Source organism: Gobius niger, assembly GCF_951799975.1.
Source record: "Gobius niger genome assembly, chromosome: 9".
NCBI lineage: Eukaryota > Metazoa > Chordata > Actinopteri > Gobiiformes > Gobiidae > Gobius > Gobius niger.
In genome coordinates, this window is record NC_136860.1 from 28045509 (window position 1) to 28060526 (window position 15018).

At 40.4% G+C, this 15018-nt stretch overlaps 2 protein-coding genes across 3 annotated transcripts in view; both read left to right on the forward strand.

Annotated features, from left to right (window-relative positions):
* thsd7ba (thrombospondin, type I, domain containing 7Ba) overlaps positions 1-15018 on the forward strand; it is a 254772-nt gene that overhangs the window by 228763 nt on the left and 10991 nt on the right. The window contains exons 21-24 of the mRNA XM_079563517.1: positions 1964-2081; positions 4865-5010; positions 5111-5279; positions 13265-13438. Of these exons, the coding sequence (XP_079419643.1) occupies positions 1964-2081; positions 4865-5010; positions 5111-5279; positions 13265-13438 (607 nt within the window). The remainder of the gene's footprint in view (positions 1-1963; positions 2082-4864; positions 5011-5110; positions 5280-13264; positions 13439-15018) is intronic.
* Positions 1-15018, forward strand: part of LOC306968168 (histamine N-methyltransferase A-like) — a 208948-nt gene that overhangs the window by 155097 nt on the left and 38833 nt on the right. The window lies entirely within an intron of this gene.

Sequence of the window (15018 nt, forward strand, 5' to 3'; positions counted from 1 at the left end):
TAAAAATAAAATAAATCACACACAGTAGACTAACGTTAGGTACACCAAAATCCTGGCTTGAGATCACCCAGTGCTCCTTACATGTTACCCCAGTGGCATTGGAAGATGGATCAAACACAGAGAGCAAAGAGGGTGTTATTTCCCAAAGACTCTTCTGCTATAGGCACATTGATTGTGGTAAAGTGAACATAATTTAATACCAGTAATCATGCTACATCTTTAGATAGCAACATTTTTCTATTTTAGCAACAAGAACAGTTACATGGCCCGAACTTAACCTCTCTTTTATTTTCATTTGGAAAGACTATTTTTTGGCAGACAGCAGAGCACAAGCTCCAAAACAGACATCTTGTACAACATGCATTTGATCTCCTATATCCACAATCCTATTACACCTCTGATTGAAGGGAGTACAGGGATAACCTCTGATGTTTTTAAGAAGCTTGAGAAAGTAACAAAGTGATTACAGCTTCGAGAAATCCAGCTCTGCCACTGCAGCTTAGCAGTCACACAGCGCGGTCATGGAGTTTTACGGTTAGACTATGATGACACCTAGTATACTGTAGCGTTGTACATACGACTACTGCAATTTAGACATACCCTTCGACCTCACTGAACAAAGAAAGAGACAAGACTTTTAGACTCAATGGAAAATCAGTGGATATGACTGCTTTTTGGTCGCAAGCCTCTGAAATGAATACCAGTAACTAAAGGCTGGTGGACATCAAGTCTGATGCAGGCACATGCCAAAATCACTCACTTTAACATTCATTGATCTACCTGTGTCTCCATTCAAAGTAATTATGTTGAAGTCCAATACTTTATCTGACTTTATCTGTCACAAATATTGATTGATAAAGAAACTTCCTTTAAATTATGTAAAAAACAACAACGTTCTGTTTCCTTTTTTTGGTTCTCAGTATCCAGAATGACACCCCACGCTTACATTTGTCAGAATCTATACAAAAATTACAGTCATAAACTAGGGTTGTCAAAGTAGACGCTTTCACTCACAATGAATTAAAAAAATAATTAGTTAATTAATCATGAATGAATCGTATCATATACAGTATGTTTTGACCAAACGCACTCTTGTTTCTGAGCACACACATTACCTGAAAGAAAAAGCACTTGTATTAACTACATTGTAAACCAGGGGTCTCCAACCTTTTACATAACAAATGTGACAGAGAGCTACTTACGCATGAAAGAGACTTGTCTAATTATGCTATTTCAATGAAAATCACTTGAATTTTGTTCTTATACTCTTCTTCATGTACCCAAAAATTAGCACATTCTTTTCAAAATGTTCACTACCCAAAAATGTTTTTATCTAAAATGTGATCATTAATTGAGTGTGGAAATGTTGAAAGCCTTGGGCGAGCGACCAAGAAAAGGGCTGGAGACTTACTAGTTGGAGATCTCTGTTGTAAGTTGTTGGGCTGTTTCCATAGAAACCGTTACGTTTTTGTTAATGAAATGTGAACAAATGTTTAAAATTGTGTTTTATGTTGGCCTAGCATTAATAATGAATACAATACAACAGATAAATTAAACGTGATTAATCATGATTAATAAAAAAAAAACTGGGCTATTTTACATGAGTTTTTGTCACTTTTTGGTCACTTTTTTTACTCTTTTGTTGTGTCTAAAAAAAAAAGCATCACAAAACAAAACGAGAGGAAAACTAGCATGAAGCAACAAAAACGAGAGGAAAACTAGCATGAAAAGGTAACAAAAAAAAGCATTAAAAAGTGACAAAATAAAGCCACAAAAGAGCAACCAAAAAGTGACAAATGTGGTGAAAGGGGAGTTACAAAGTGACAAAAACTCAACAAAAAAGCGGCAAAACTATGACAAAAACACAGTGTTTAAAGAGCTTAAAAACACACCATGTGAAACAGCTCAAATTGAACACTTAAATGATAAAAGTAATAATTAAAATCTGTACTTTTTTTTACAGTCTGGGCTGCTCGACAACTGGACCCTCTCTGAGAGCTGTGAGGTGGACTGTCCCGTCAGTTGTGTCCTCTCTGATTGGTCGCCCTGGGCCGAGTGCTCCCACAGCTGCGGCAGCCAAGGTAAACAGTCAGCAGCCTTAGCCTCACCCACAGGGGGCGCCGGCGAGATGAGCAGACAGCTAATCAAGCGCAGACGGACCAGCTCCTCATTATTCCATCCGCTCTGGCTTCCACTGAGTTGTTGAATTGTGTATGAATACATTTAAATGCATTAAAATATTTACAAGTGCGTGCAATGCAAGTGCCTTATTATACAGGGAAGCACAGCGCTGTTCAGTTTTTAATAACAACAGTATATTATTATAATTCTATATGAGTGTTGCCACTTTTATGCACATTTTTGTATGCTAATGAAGGTTAATTAAACACATATAAATGATTCATTGCAACTAAATAAATTATAGTATACTTGTTGTGCATGTTTTATAAACGCAATTAGCAATCAGCAAACCCGCCTTCTTTGAGGGAGCCATCTTCTGACCTTGCTTATCAGCCCAGACTGATGAGTTAACCTGGATGCATACATTGTTTCTCTCTTCCAGGCTCAAAGCATGTTAATCTTTAATTAGGCTGGCCTCATGACTTTATTAATTTTAATTTGTTGTCAGTCTCCTCACTGTTAACCCCATGTGCATAAATATTGACTGTTGCGAGATGCTGTTTGCATATTTCCCATTATAGAGTTGCTATTCTTTCGACACTTCTCACAGTCTATTGTGGCTGTTGCGTCACAAGTAGACATTTAATTGAACACATAGGGCCTGATCCTGCTTTTCTAAACGCAGACTATAAATTAGATTAGATATCTGCGAGGACAGGGGGCGCTCTGTGCAATCTTTAGCTTCAGACCTGGCGCAGTAAGTGGGCTGGACAGCGGCTGGACAGACTTATACACAGCAGAACTACTCTCCCCAACCTTTACCTCCTACAGTCTGCATTAGACTGGAATATTATTCGCTGTGAGGGCGCATGTGTTGGTGTTTTGATCATGTTTCTGTGGCCTGGAGTTTGCCGCGCCCTTTAACGTGGGCACTAAAGCAGAACTATCTGTATATTCAGGAGTTGAGCAGTGTATAACTCACTATGGGAGAAATAGTTTGTACACAAGATACCAACTTTGTCTTGATCAATGTTGTTGTTGCACCCAGCGGAAGTTTGGGCCTAACAAGTTCTGTGGATACTTTTGTAAACAGCAGTGGTGTGTGATTATAATGCTTTTGGTTCTGATAAACAAGAAAGCTTAAACCAGTACTACGTCACTTGTTTACCTCAATAAATCATTTTCGTAGTCCCTGTGGGGGTAATATTGGTTGTCTCTGTCCAGAAAACCACACTTGCAACTTTCCCTGCCACCAAGGCGGAGGCCCAATACACACTAATGGAATCACAAAGAAGAAGCTAACAGGCTAACGGGCGACGCTGACTGTGGGCTAGCACCGCTTTAGCAGAATTTTCAGCCAAGTTTGAGTGAAAAATAAGCATCCTTTGTGTAATTAGGTTGTGGCACAATATCCCTCTCTCACTCAGTCTTTTCTGTCAGCGTAGCATTTACTCTCACGAACAATTAATGGCTATTAAAATTGCCACATGCTACGACACCTGCAGTGGCGCTTATGGCCTCTAGGGGCAAGAGTTACTTAGTTCTGCTTTAAAAGTGAACTGGCTTTGATGTTTCAAATTCATGATTTGATTGAGAAACTAAAGGCATCCAATGCTTTTGAAAAACAAAAGAGTGAAAACTTTGAAAACTATTGCTTTGATTATTTTCCTCAAACATGTAAACGTATGAACTTGGGCTTCAAGGTTAACGAGGCTATCCATCCATATAACTATTAGTCTTTTGGGCCCATCCATATTACCACAGAATGTCAAACAGTCATATAAATTTGGCATAGATATCAATAACGTTCTCAATTTTCAAACCATGGGCAGGCGCAAATTTAAAGATAAGATGAGACAAGAGATTGTTATTGTCTGTCCCAATAGAGGCAGAAATTCATCTTTGACACGGTTTAAAAGGCATTCAATCTTATTTTTTTTATTCTATTCATAGCGTCTGGATTAAAAAAATACCAGATGTCTCGAGCACAACTGCTTACTGCTTGTTAACATTTTGAGCCGGCATAGAACGGCTAACGCAATAGCCTGTTTATTTTTCACAACAGTGAGTTTCTTACACAACCGCATTGCAAGTTGTATTTGTTTGACAGACTTGCATTTGCCTGAACCCGCGGCTCCGATCACCTCGCTGTCATAACCGCAGCAGATGGAGACCACTAAACTTTAACTTTGCTTTTTTTTATACCCACCGTGTCTCCAAACTTGGTGTGTGGCAGCTGCTGTTACCGCCGCCTCCCCAAACCTTCTCCCTCCCCCACAATTATTAATGACGCACTTGAACCCGGCACTTGTGCTGGAAAGGCCTCGTATAGCGTGAAGTCACTGGCTGGCACATGATTTATGGAGCTTTGGCACTAATTCCTCCTTGTCACCGCGAAGATATTTTCAGGGGTAAAGAGAAAGCCAAGGCGCCATTTCCCTCGCGACCAACTGATCATCATTCATCTCGGGCTAAGCTTTTTTATTAACTGATATTTTATGAGGCGTTTGTGTTTGCGCGTTGATGCATTCGGCGAGCTGTGCCCCACATGCCTTTGGTCTCCAGTGTATAAATATCACTGCATTTGCCATTCACCAACGATTTGTCATCTCCACGCCGCAAAATGTCACCGCACGTTTCTGAAATCCACTCACAGCCACACGAGGATGTAGCTTGACCGTAACAATTGATTTATCCGTGATGATTGCCCATTGTGATTGATGCATTTGTCTCGGTGTTGTAGGTCAGGCGGTGCGCACGAAGAGGATCCTCCAGGACGCCCATGACGAGGGTCGCCCCTGTCCTAGCCAGCTCGCCCAGACCAAACCCTGCCCCATACGGCCCTGCTATAACTGGATACTGAGTAACTGGTCGTTATGCACTGTGGAGGTATGTGTAGTGCTGTTCATATTTACATACATTTTCAAAGTCAGAGGATTTTTTCTGTTCTCTTGTACTAAATGTACTGTGCATGTTCACATGTACGCAGGGAGCAGACTGTGGTGAGGGAGTGCGCAGGAGGAGCCTCTCGTGCGTCGTCCATTTGGGAGACTGGCCTGGGTCAACCGCCCAGTCCGTCCCAACAGAGCTGTGTGGAGACACGCTGAAAAGGGCACTGCAGCAAGAAATAGAGCAGCCATGTTTTGTCCCCTGTCCAGGTAAAAGTGACAATCTGCAAAATATACAGTATCTTCAATGAACTTTAAGAACATGAATAAAGAGCTTGGTCTTTGGCAGAGCTTAATGAGCGCTTGGTGTTTTGGTGGAAGAAAAGATCAGAGAGGCAAGTACAAGATGATGTAGACATCTTCAGTTCAGGGGGGTGAATAAATGTACAATTAGTGGCTGAGTGGTTTCTTGCCTCACAGCAAGAATGAGCAAGATGAGGCCTTACTGTGTGGAGTTTGTCTGTTCTTCCTGTGTTTGCTTAGGTACCCAGTGTCTCTGGGTACTTCAGTTTTTCTTACTTCCAACATGTCAGAGTTAGGACACAGTCACAGCAGCTCAAGTGTTGTTATATGTTTAATATTAAATTTTACCTTTAACTTACCTTATATATGGGTAGAAAGTTGGGCTGCACAATAGATAACACAGAACCTCTAAGATCCTCCCTTCTTTTGCTAATACTGCTAATACTGTACAGCAGGGGTGTCAAACTCATTTGGGTCGTGGGCCAAAATCCAGCTTCCTTGGCGAGAAAATATACTATTGAGAGAACAATTTTCCACTAAATTAATTATTTTGAGCTGTGATTTTAAAATAGTGCTGATTTGGTCAAAAGCCCGGGACTGTATAGTTTCTCATAGTACACTGTTGTCATTACACTGTTGTCATTGTTCATTCACTCCACACTCGGTGGTGGTAAGCTACGGTTGTAGCCACAACCGCCCTGGGGCAAGCTGTCAATTTACCACTTGGCTATAATGTGTTGTTTATATCCTGATCTCTTATTATGTCAGTGCCCTCTGCTGGACACATGTGGAATTCTTTCTTTTTTTTTTTCTTTTTTTTTTTCTAATGTTTTATTAAGCTGCCCCCTAGTGGCTGGAATAAGCATTCTGGTTATTTCCTTCAAAATTCATACCTCTGCACAGGAATGGGCTAGAGACGTACTTTTTTTTTTACATACACAGGGATTTATGCTCTACAAATCGGAGGCTGGATTAAATCATCTCCTGGGCTGGATTTGGCCCTGCAGACCGCCAGCTTGTCATGTCTGCCGTACCAGCCAAAGGGGGAAAAAAAGCACTTTGACTTAATAATCCGCAAAAGTTCAGTCATGATCTTGCTGATTAAATTCCATTTTAGCATTATGTTGGTCCTGGTGTCTTTTCAAGTCATGTTTTGCTGGATGTTTATAGTTTGTGTTGAACTGATTCATAGCAAAAATATCGTGCCCTGACTGAAAGATACTGACAAATCGTGACACCTTTATTCTGATTTTAAGAACAGCCAGTCTTGTTAGCCAATTATATGCGCGTAAAACATTGCTCTCGGATAAATGCCATCTCCACCGACAAGTTGGTCCAAATTGCTTGTAAACAGTCGATGAATGTTAATGGAAATTCCTCAAGTGAGAGCATCCATTTCAGACATCCCTAAGCTGGTTTATACATAGATAAATGTGGGTAATGTGGTAAAATTGGAGCTCCTTGCAGTTACATAACCTTTCTTGTTAATGCTCATAAAAAAAAGCGCAGTTGAGGTTAGCTAAATATACATTACCTGATGGATGACTTTGATTTTTTTTTTTTTTTTGGCGCACCGGATCATGTATCTAGAGATCGTGAGCTAAATAAAGCATGAAGAATAATTATGTTTTAACTGAAGCAATTACCGGATCACTGCAGAGAGCAATCACTCTTCTCTATGACCACGCAAATTAGCCGCTCTGGGGAACAGCACCAAATGCTTTCCAAAATGAAGGAGCACCTACGAGTAATTATTGTGCACAGAGAACATGGTTACCTCTCACGCCTGTTGGGAATATGTTCACATAAAAACGATTAAAAAAAGTGGAACAACATGAAAAGTCCAAGCTTCAGGGACTGTGCTTTTAACTGGCAAATCAGCCGCTGCATGGATTCTTTCTAAATTGGCCCAAATTATGTTTTGTATTTGTAAAGTTTGTGTCCTCTGCTGAGATTTGCCAGGCTTTGCAAAAATAGATTGACTTTGATCTCCTGGACAGTGGCCTCAAAGGGAACACGTGGGAGAGTTAGAGTAGCAGCTGATGCGTGTCCAAGTGTTTGTATGTTGTTCTATTATCTGGCCTGTTTCGAAACAAAGAGAAACAGCCTGATGAAAGTGGGTATTGATTATTGCAATAATTATGTGGGGAACGCCGCAGGAGAAAATCATTGGACTATTATTTAGTGAAACCACAGGTAAATGAATGAGCTTAGTGGACTGAATATTTCCTTCACATGTTTTATTTTTGAAAATTCATTCACTTTGTTGAGCTGCGATGATGACGGGGATTTGTATTATTTGTTATTTGTTTCTTTCGGACAGTGCGTTTTATCAACTCATTTGGGTCAGTTCTCCCGCATTTGCAAACCAACTCTCATTGAAACTTCAGTAATGTACACTGATAACCTTACCTGCTGGCTAGATTCCCGTGGTATTTATGAGTGCACAAGCACACGCTCTGATGGTATATGGACTGTAATATCAATCAATTTTCTGCCACTCCATGTAGCTTTACTTTCTGATGCATTTTCGTACACGTGGTTTGCTATTAAAGGGACATTTCAGAATGTTTGATATAGGGCCTCATTTCCTAGTTATCCAGAGTGTTGTTGATTTCTGGAGATTTTTTAAAATTTTTATTCATGCAGTCCTTATATTTGAAGAGGGTAGTGGTGCTAGGCTAGTTCTAGGCTGGCGCTAGGCTAGTGCATGTCTATGGTAACTAGTAGCCTGCATTAAAAACAGTCTGACCAAAGCACAGTGCACCTGAGGCAAATTGCTTATAACACCAGACTACCAATATAAACGTCTGTGTTGACTGAATAATGGTTTAAATATAACCTCTTTGCATTTAAAATAACTTATATTTGAGCAGCATCAGCTTCCGGGTTGTAAGCTACGCAGCGGCGGAGTGATCTGCTAGGTTACCGGATCTACAGTAGTTTGTTTACGACCGGCATTACTACACGTGGAACTCACAAAGGAGCTTTCTACAAATCAGATATGGCAACGTTTGGAGGACTACCTGATGATTTTGAAGAGGTTTTTAATGTAGGTTAATGGAGGTAATGTAATGGAGGTTTGTAATGCTACTAGTTACCATAGACATGCGCTAGCCTAGCACTAGCCTAGCACTAGCCTAGAACCGCTAAACTTTTCAAAAATAAGGACGGTATGAATTAAAAAATATATTTATATATATCCAGAAATCACTCTGGATAACTAGAAAATGAGTGTAAGAGGATAACATTAAATCGCTATTCATCATACTGGGTCAAGCTGTAAAGTCGCACTATCTCTGTCATAGCCTTGACTGTGGTGCTCAGGCGCCCACTCTCAGCCACTGAATGTTTGCTTGCGTATCAGTATGACACTCTGAGAGCGTATTTATCCCTTTTCTGTGGAAGCATAGACAGACTTGAATGGTAGGACTAGCGCAATGTCTCGAGTTCATGTCTCCGGGTCCAGTACCGATGGTAAATAAACTTCTCCTGTATAAGACATCCAGACTGCTGCCTATTCTTCATCTATCCTCTCGAACACCATTGTTAATTCTCTAACAATGAGGCCCTATGTCAAAAATCCTGAAATATCCCTTTAAGCCACAAAGCCTTAAACCTGCTCAAAGCTACATTGTATAATATGCCAACTGCAACATCAATACCAAGAGCTCCCGTTGAAATCATGCGTGAAGAGGATGAACATTTAGCGGCACATTTGCGGCTCATTCCCGATAACATCATAAGCTCTTGTCACAAAATCAGAAAAGACGCTACAAAACTTAAAAACAAGTACAAATACTGGTCAATCGAAGAAGAAAGTGCAATCACGAATCTCATGACAATCCCACTTGAAGCAAAACAAAACCTTTGCACAGCAGCCAATAATGAGTGAAGGTTAATCATCATGCCCTTGTACTCGAACCACTTGTGGCTTCTTTGTGTATCTGCAATTTAAAAAAGATCAGAAAAGTCATTTTATCTGAACATTCTTAACATATCCGCCTTGTCATTTGCAATAATTTGTGCACTCACAATTAAAGCATCGCAGCAGAACATTCACGACTGCGACATGCCAGTCTTTGTTCTAAATCCAACCGGTTTCATTGTTTCCAGATTAATTTGAGGCCTCTCCAATTTCACCAGTGCTAAGTCTCCTCAGTCTTGTTCTTGGCTCGCAGCGGTAGACCTCACTGCAAGAGGAAATAAAAGATGTTTTGTATTTATATCCTAAGGGGAAATCTTTCTTGGACAGTATTTGAAGACTGAAAATTCTCACCATGGCAATTCGTACAACCAAAGTTTGTCGGAGCTGACACTAATTATTGAACAGTAAACTATCAAATGCCAGGTACAAATGAACTGGATTGTCTGCAGTGCTTCCAGTGCATTATGTAATTTTGCTATGACACAAGTTCAATGAAAAAGACTGTCTGAAAATGCCACGCTAATTGTCATTTCCAATTTCGCAAAACGTTTTATCACTCATTCAGCTTTTTTTTTTTTATTGTATTTATTCATTAACCATCCTTGTGACATTGAAACGTTGGTAATTTTGTGACTTATTCTTTTAAACGAGTTGAACAGCAAGTGGCAAAAATTCTCGGCTGCTAGACAATGTTGTGTGCATTGCTGGGACATCAACAATAACAGCTGTAGTCGTAAAGGTCTGTCATCGGTAAAATAAGATAAGCTGGGTTGTACTAGGGGGGAGATTGTGTCAGAAAAAGTGGATGTTCGTGGTCAGAGGAGCCGATAGCGCAGATTGGCAACCTCATTTCCGTCAGTCTACCTACACATGTGCATTAGTTTACCACTACAAAGTATGGGCAGTGAATGACTTATGCAAACAATTGTAAAGCAACTTTGAGATTACAGTAGAAGCATTACAGAACTATTAATTCTATTATTAACATCACATCCCTCTTCAAGCTTGATATTCTGCAATTCTCCTTTTCTTAACCAATATATAATAATGTAAACCTGTTATTTTATCAGTGGAAAAACAAACATATTAACAGCCTTTCCTCCACACTGCTATCCCCCAGTACATGTTAGCTGGTCTCTCAACTCGCCTTTGATTCTCGCCTTTATTCATCACTCTGCCACCTATGCTGCTGCTGCTGCTGGTGGTGTTGCTGCTATTAGGCTTTGAATCAGAGAGGGCTCGTCTTAAAGGTGGCACGGTCTCATAGCAAGGGGCCAGGGGAAGGCTTTCTGACACCTCTGTGATGTATGGATACTGTTGCTTCAAAAATGCTGCAACCAGGTTTAGTCCTATTAAAGCTTTTGTTAGTTTTGAGCCAGAGCTGGTTTCCTCCTGTTTTCATTTGTTCTTCTTTGAACTAGGGCTGCACAATATACCTCTGAGATTATCCATCCATAATACAGTATATAACTGTATATAACGTTCTACCGTATTAGTTGTAAGTGCTTGTTTTGTTTGTCCCTATTCCTTCATGTGCATATGACTCTGTCCTTGTTTTCGACCTGATTTAGTTTCAGTTTTGGACCTGGCATTTCCCTTATCTTATATGGAGTCTTTTTTTATCTTTTACATCCTGGCTAGTGCATAACATACATAAATTGCACCATACTCCTACACTGCTGGTATGTGTTTCTCCACAGCACGATCTGATGGAGGATATACCTGTAAAAGATGAAAGATAACGAGATATGTCCACACAGACAGGCACTAATGGGCATCCTGAGCTAGGGAATCAGACTGGAGCGGGCCACATTAACTCGAGCGAGATGACCCTGCTCTGAATGACACAGGATATTAATGTCTGACCTTCAATTGAAGCAGTAGGGGTGCTATTTGTAGCACGTCGGGTGTAGAGGTGCTCAAAATGATGATATTGGCACTTGATGTTTGTTTTTTCTTGTGATACTCAAGACATGCAGTGAAATAAGATTGGATTTGCATTTTTCAGAGGAAGTTTTGATCATGCTAATTGCTGGTTTAGATTTTAGTTCACTTAGCTTTTGAATAGACTTTCTTAAATCCCCTTTTAGTCCATCTTAGGTCTAAACCAGACTTTAAAGAAGAACTACAGTAAGTAACTTGTGTACCTAAATTTATCCTTTTCATAGTCCCTTTGGGGGTAATACAAGGGTCTTTCATCTCCCCCTGGTGTCTCTCGCCAGAAAACCATCCTTGCAACTTTCCCTGCACCGGGTCGGAGGCCCAATACACACTAATAGAATCACTAAGAAGAAGCTAACAAGCTAACGGGCAAAGCTAACTGCGGGCTAGCACCACTTAAACAGTATTCACAGCCCAGTATTCACAGTTTGAGTGAAAAAAATTATCTCCGTTGTGTCATTGGATGTACAATATCCCTCTTACCCTTTGTCTTTTCTGTCAGGGTAGTATTTACTACCTAGTACTCTCGTTAAGTGATGTGTGCGCCCTCATTCACCATTTCTGCACCAACCCAACTGCTAGAATTAATTTTCAAAAACACGACTCATTTCCAATCCAATTTTATTCATAAAGCGCTTGGAGAACAACAAGATTGGCCAAAGTGTTACACTGTACAAGCTCATTTACAATATAAATAATAATCAGTTTGAGCTTTGTGTTTTTTGCATTACAAACTTTAAATGCAATTCATGGTTTGCACAAAGGTCCCAAAACCTTACTCTCACTGGGCGCAGATTTTCTCTTTTGAACACGTTTGTCTTTAACAGCACACATTATGCTGAAAGTTGCCTCATCATTATTTGCTATTTCAGGTTTATTGGAAGCACATTCCTTGACCAGGGTTTAGAGTTTTGTGTGTGCAGTGCCATTGCAATTGAGGACAAATGTCAATGATTCATAATTATAATATTGTTTTATAATTAAACATAATTGTATTCATTTGTTCATGTAGTTGTTCATGTTCAGTCAACCACAAACTATCCTTTACAGTAGAGATTTTCAACAAAATATGGCCAACTGGACTTGTTTGGTTGAGCTGAACTTCAGAAGTTTCTTTCAGCGCATTGAGTGGCCTTGTGTGTGAAATGCACAGTATAAATAAACCTGCCTTGCCTTGTTCTCTCTCCAGTAGCAAAAATGACAGGAAAACACAGAAGTAAGAGGTCTATTTAAACACTGGTCACTTTATTCATTTGTTCAGGTAACATTCAGGGTAGTGTTCTTTCTCTAATATTACTCTGTGGCTCCATAGAACCTCTCTTTCTTTTTTCAATTCAAATGACAGCGACAGTGTGCTACACTGCGCACCTTCATGCCTTATAATTTATGGTCCTGGGTGGTCTATTACCACAGAATACCCCCTGGGCTGTCTCAGTAATAGGTTTGTGCATTTAGTACATTATCAGGTGCAGACGTGGGCTGGAGTTGCTTTCGATCTGTTTTAAATGTTTCTAGTGCTGGCAGGGGAGCCAGTAAAATGGTCCCTGAAATGAGCTTGGCAAGGTGAATATAAACCACTGCTCAATCGTCGTATAAAGGAGAGGTCTAGACTGTTTTTGCCATGCCTATGAATCTGAGCTATTGCTTTGAAATATGATGGCAACATCTTCAGTGTGAAATGTATGCTGGTTCAGATAATTAAAAAAAAAACATGCAATGAGCAGCTAAAGGAGAGGTTTATGCAAAATGTGTGTGTTTTTTTTTTTTGAGCTTTTCAGCATGTACAATGTTCCCTCATCAAAAACATATCTGGCGTTGCACTTTAAGCCACTCATGCATGTTATAGGAATCTTTCAATCCTCCCTGTGTCTGTTGTATCTGAGTACTTGAGTGTCAGTCAGTGCCTGAATCAAACAAACTATGCCAGGAAGTTTGATGATGCACAAAAACAGGGCCAGTTGTTTTTCATCAGGAGCTGAAATGAATCTTAATCATGATAAAGAGGGTCAAAGATTTGTTTTTCTAAATTGTCAGGAGCCAAAATAAAGCAATTCTGTATCTTTGTTTCATGTGTGTCTCCCAGGGGACTGCCATCTGACGGAGTGGTCCGGCTGGTCGTCCTGCCAGCTCACCTGCGTGGAGGGGCGCAGTTTCGAGTCGAGCGGTCGCCAGGCCCGCTCCCGAGCCGTGGTCATTCAGGTCGCAGAGAACCAGGCCAGCTGTCCGCATCAAGTCTTTGAAACCCAGCCATGTAAAGGTATAACGGCTGCTGTTACGAGCATGCTCTCAAACCATCAAGCAATCGCTAATGGAAAAGTGCTTAAACTTCATCAATGACTAAACAGCTTAATGAATACTTTGCGACTATATATATTGTCAGCATGTTTTTATAAAGAGCCTCTATTATAGCTTCAGCTTGTCACATTGTTTTGATGTTCCCTCACGAAAAACAAACCTGGAGTTGTTTTGTTTCATTCACGCATATCTGAGTAATTGTGCATATTCTGTCCCTGCTTCTGAAGAGCTCAAAACACTTGCCCTGCCACGTGCTGATATCATAAAGAGGTAGAGCGCTGTGTTTCTTATGCCCAGACCCCAGCTTCTTCGACTGGAGAGTTTACAGCCTAGAGGACAGGGTAAACGCCTCATTTTTTTCCCCGTTTTGGCCGCATTTCATTTTTTTATGTTATGTAGCTGTCATGAAGCCACAAAAATATGTAACCCATAACGAGAACGGAGGACACAACTCGGTTTTGGGGCATTTTAAGCGGGACATAGCTTGTGAAAGTATAGTCTCCAACAATGTGTAACACATGGAAATCTGATCATATTTGGAGAAGATGTGGAAAGCTGAATTTAGGAACTGAAAATATGTCAAAGAGAGGAATCGGCCTCTAAACTTTTGGGCTGTTCACACCTCTCCCGGAGTGACAATAGGGCTCATTTACATCTCATTTAGAAAAGCCATACCGCTGTAAAGCTCCCCCTGTCGTGTCTTATGTGTGGGGTTTCAGTCGTCAGGCCTTGAGTTCACTCACTCAAACACACATAAACTGATCGGCAATGTACAAAACTCAGTATAACCCAGTATGTAAATACACACAGACAAAGTCACGCCCCTACTGCATGCTCTGAAATCTCCCAAAACAAGCTGGTTTGAACCTAAAGGTTTATACTTTTAAATATACCAATACTGCTAGGTTAAACATGGAGAGGCTTCTTCGTGGCTTCAGCTGAACGATTTTGCAAAAAAGCAAAAATCACCAATTAAAAAAAAAAACTCGGGCTGCCGACTTGTGTCCCTCGTCTAGTGACTGGGCACATATGACCAAAACATGCAGAAAAAAAACAATGGAAGAGCTTAGATCAGTTTTGTAGGCCTTAGCTTTCAAATGAGGCGTTGCACTATGTAAGCTCTCCAGTCACAAAGCTTTAATATTTGCGTATTAACGAACAGGAGAAAATGTGCTCGTTTAAGGGGGGGTATGACTTTAAAGCTCAACTCCCCATAGTGAAAAAAGCAAAGGTGTCTAAAGAAGAAGAGAAGCTGGAATTCTGCATATATTTCATGGGACTTTATAAAAGACCCACATACCGTTCTCTGGACTGTTATTTCCATACATTATATTGTACAAGTGACTTATTGCCCTGTCTCCTGCTGCTACCTCTTTCACCTTATTAATTTTCATCTCATGTATGTAATTGCAGGGAAAGTATAATTGCCTGGCACTTGGCATTTCCTCTCTAAGTGCGCACCTGGGAAAACTTTTATTTGAATCTAAGCTTCGGTTGAAAGTCTCATTCGGCTCTACTTTACCACTTACTTCTACTTTTCCA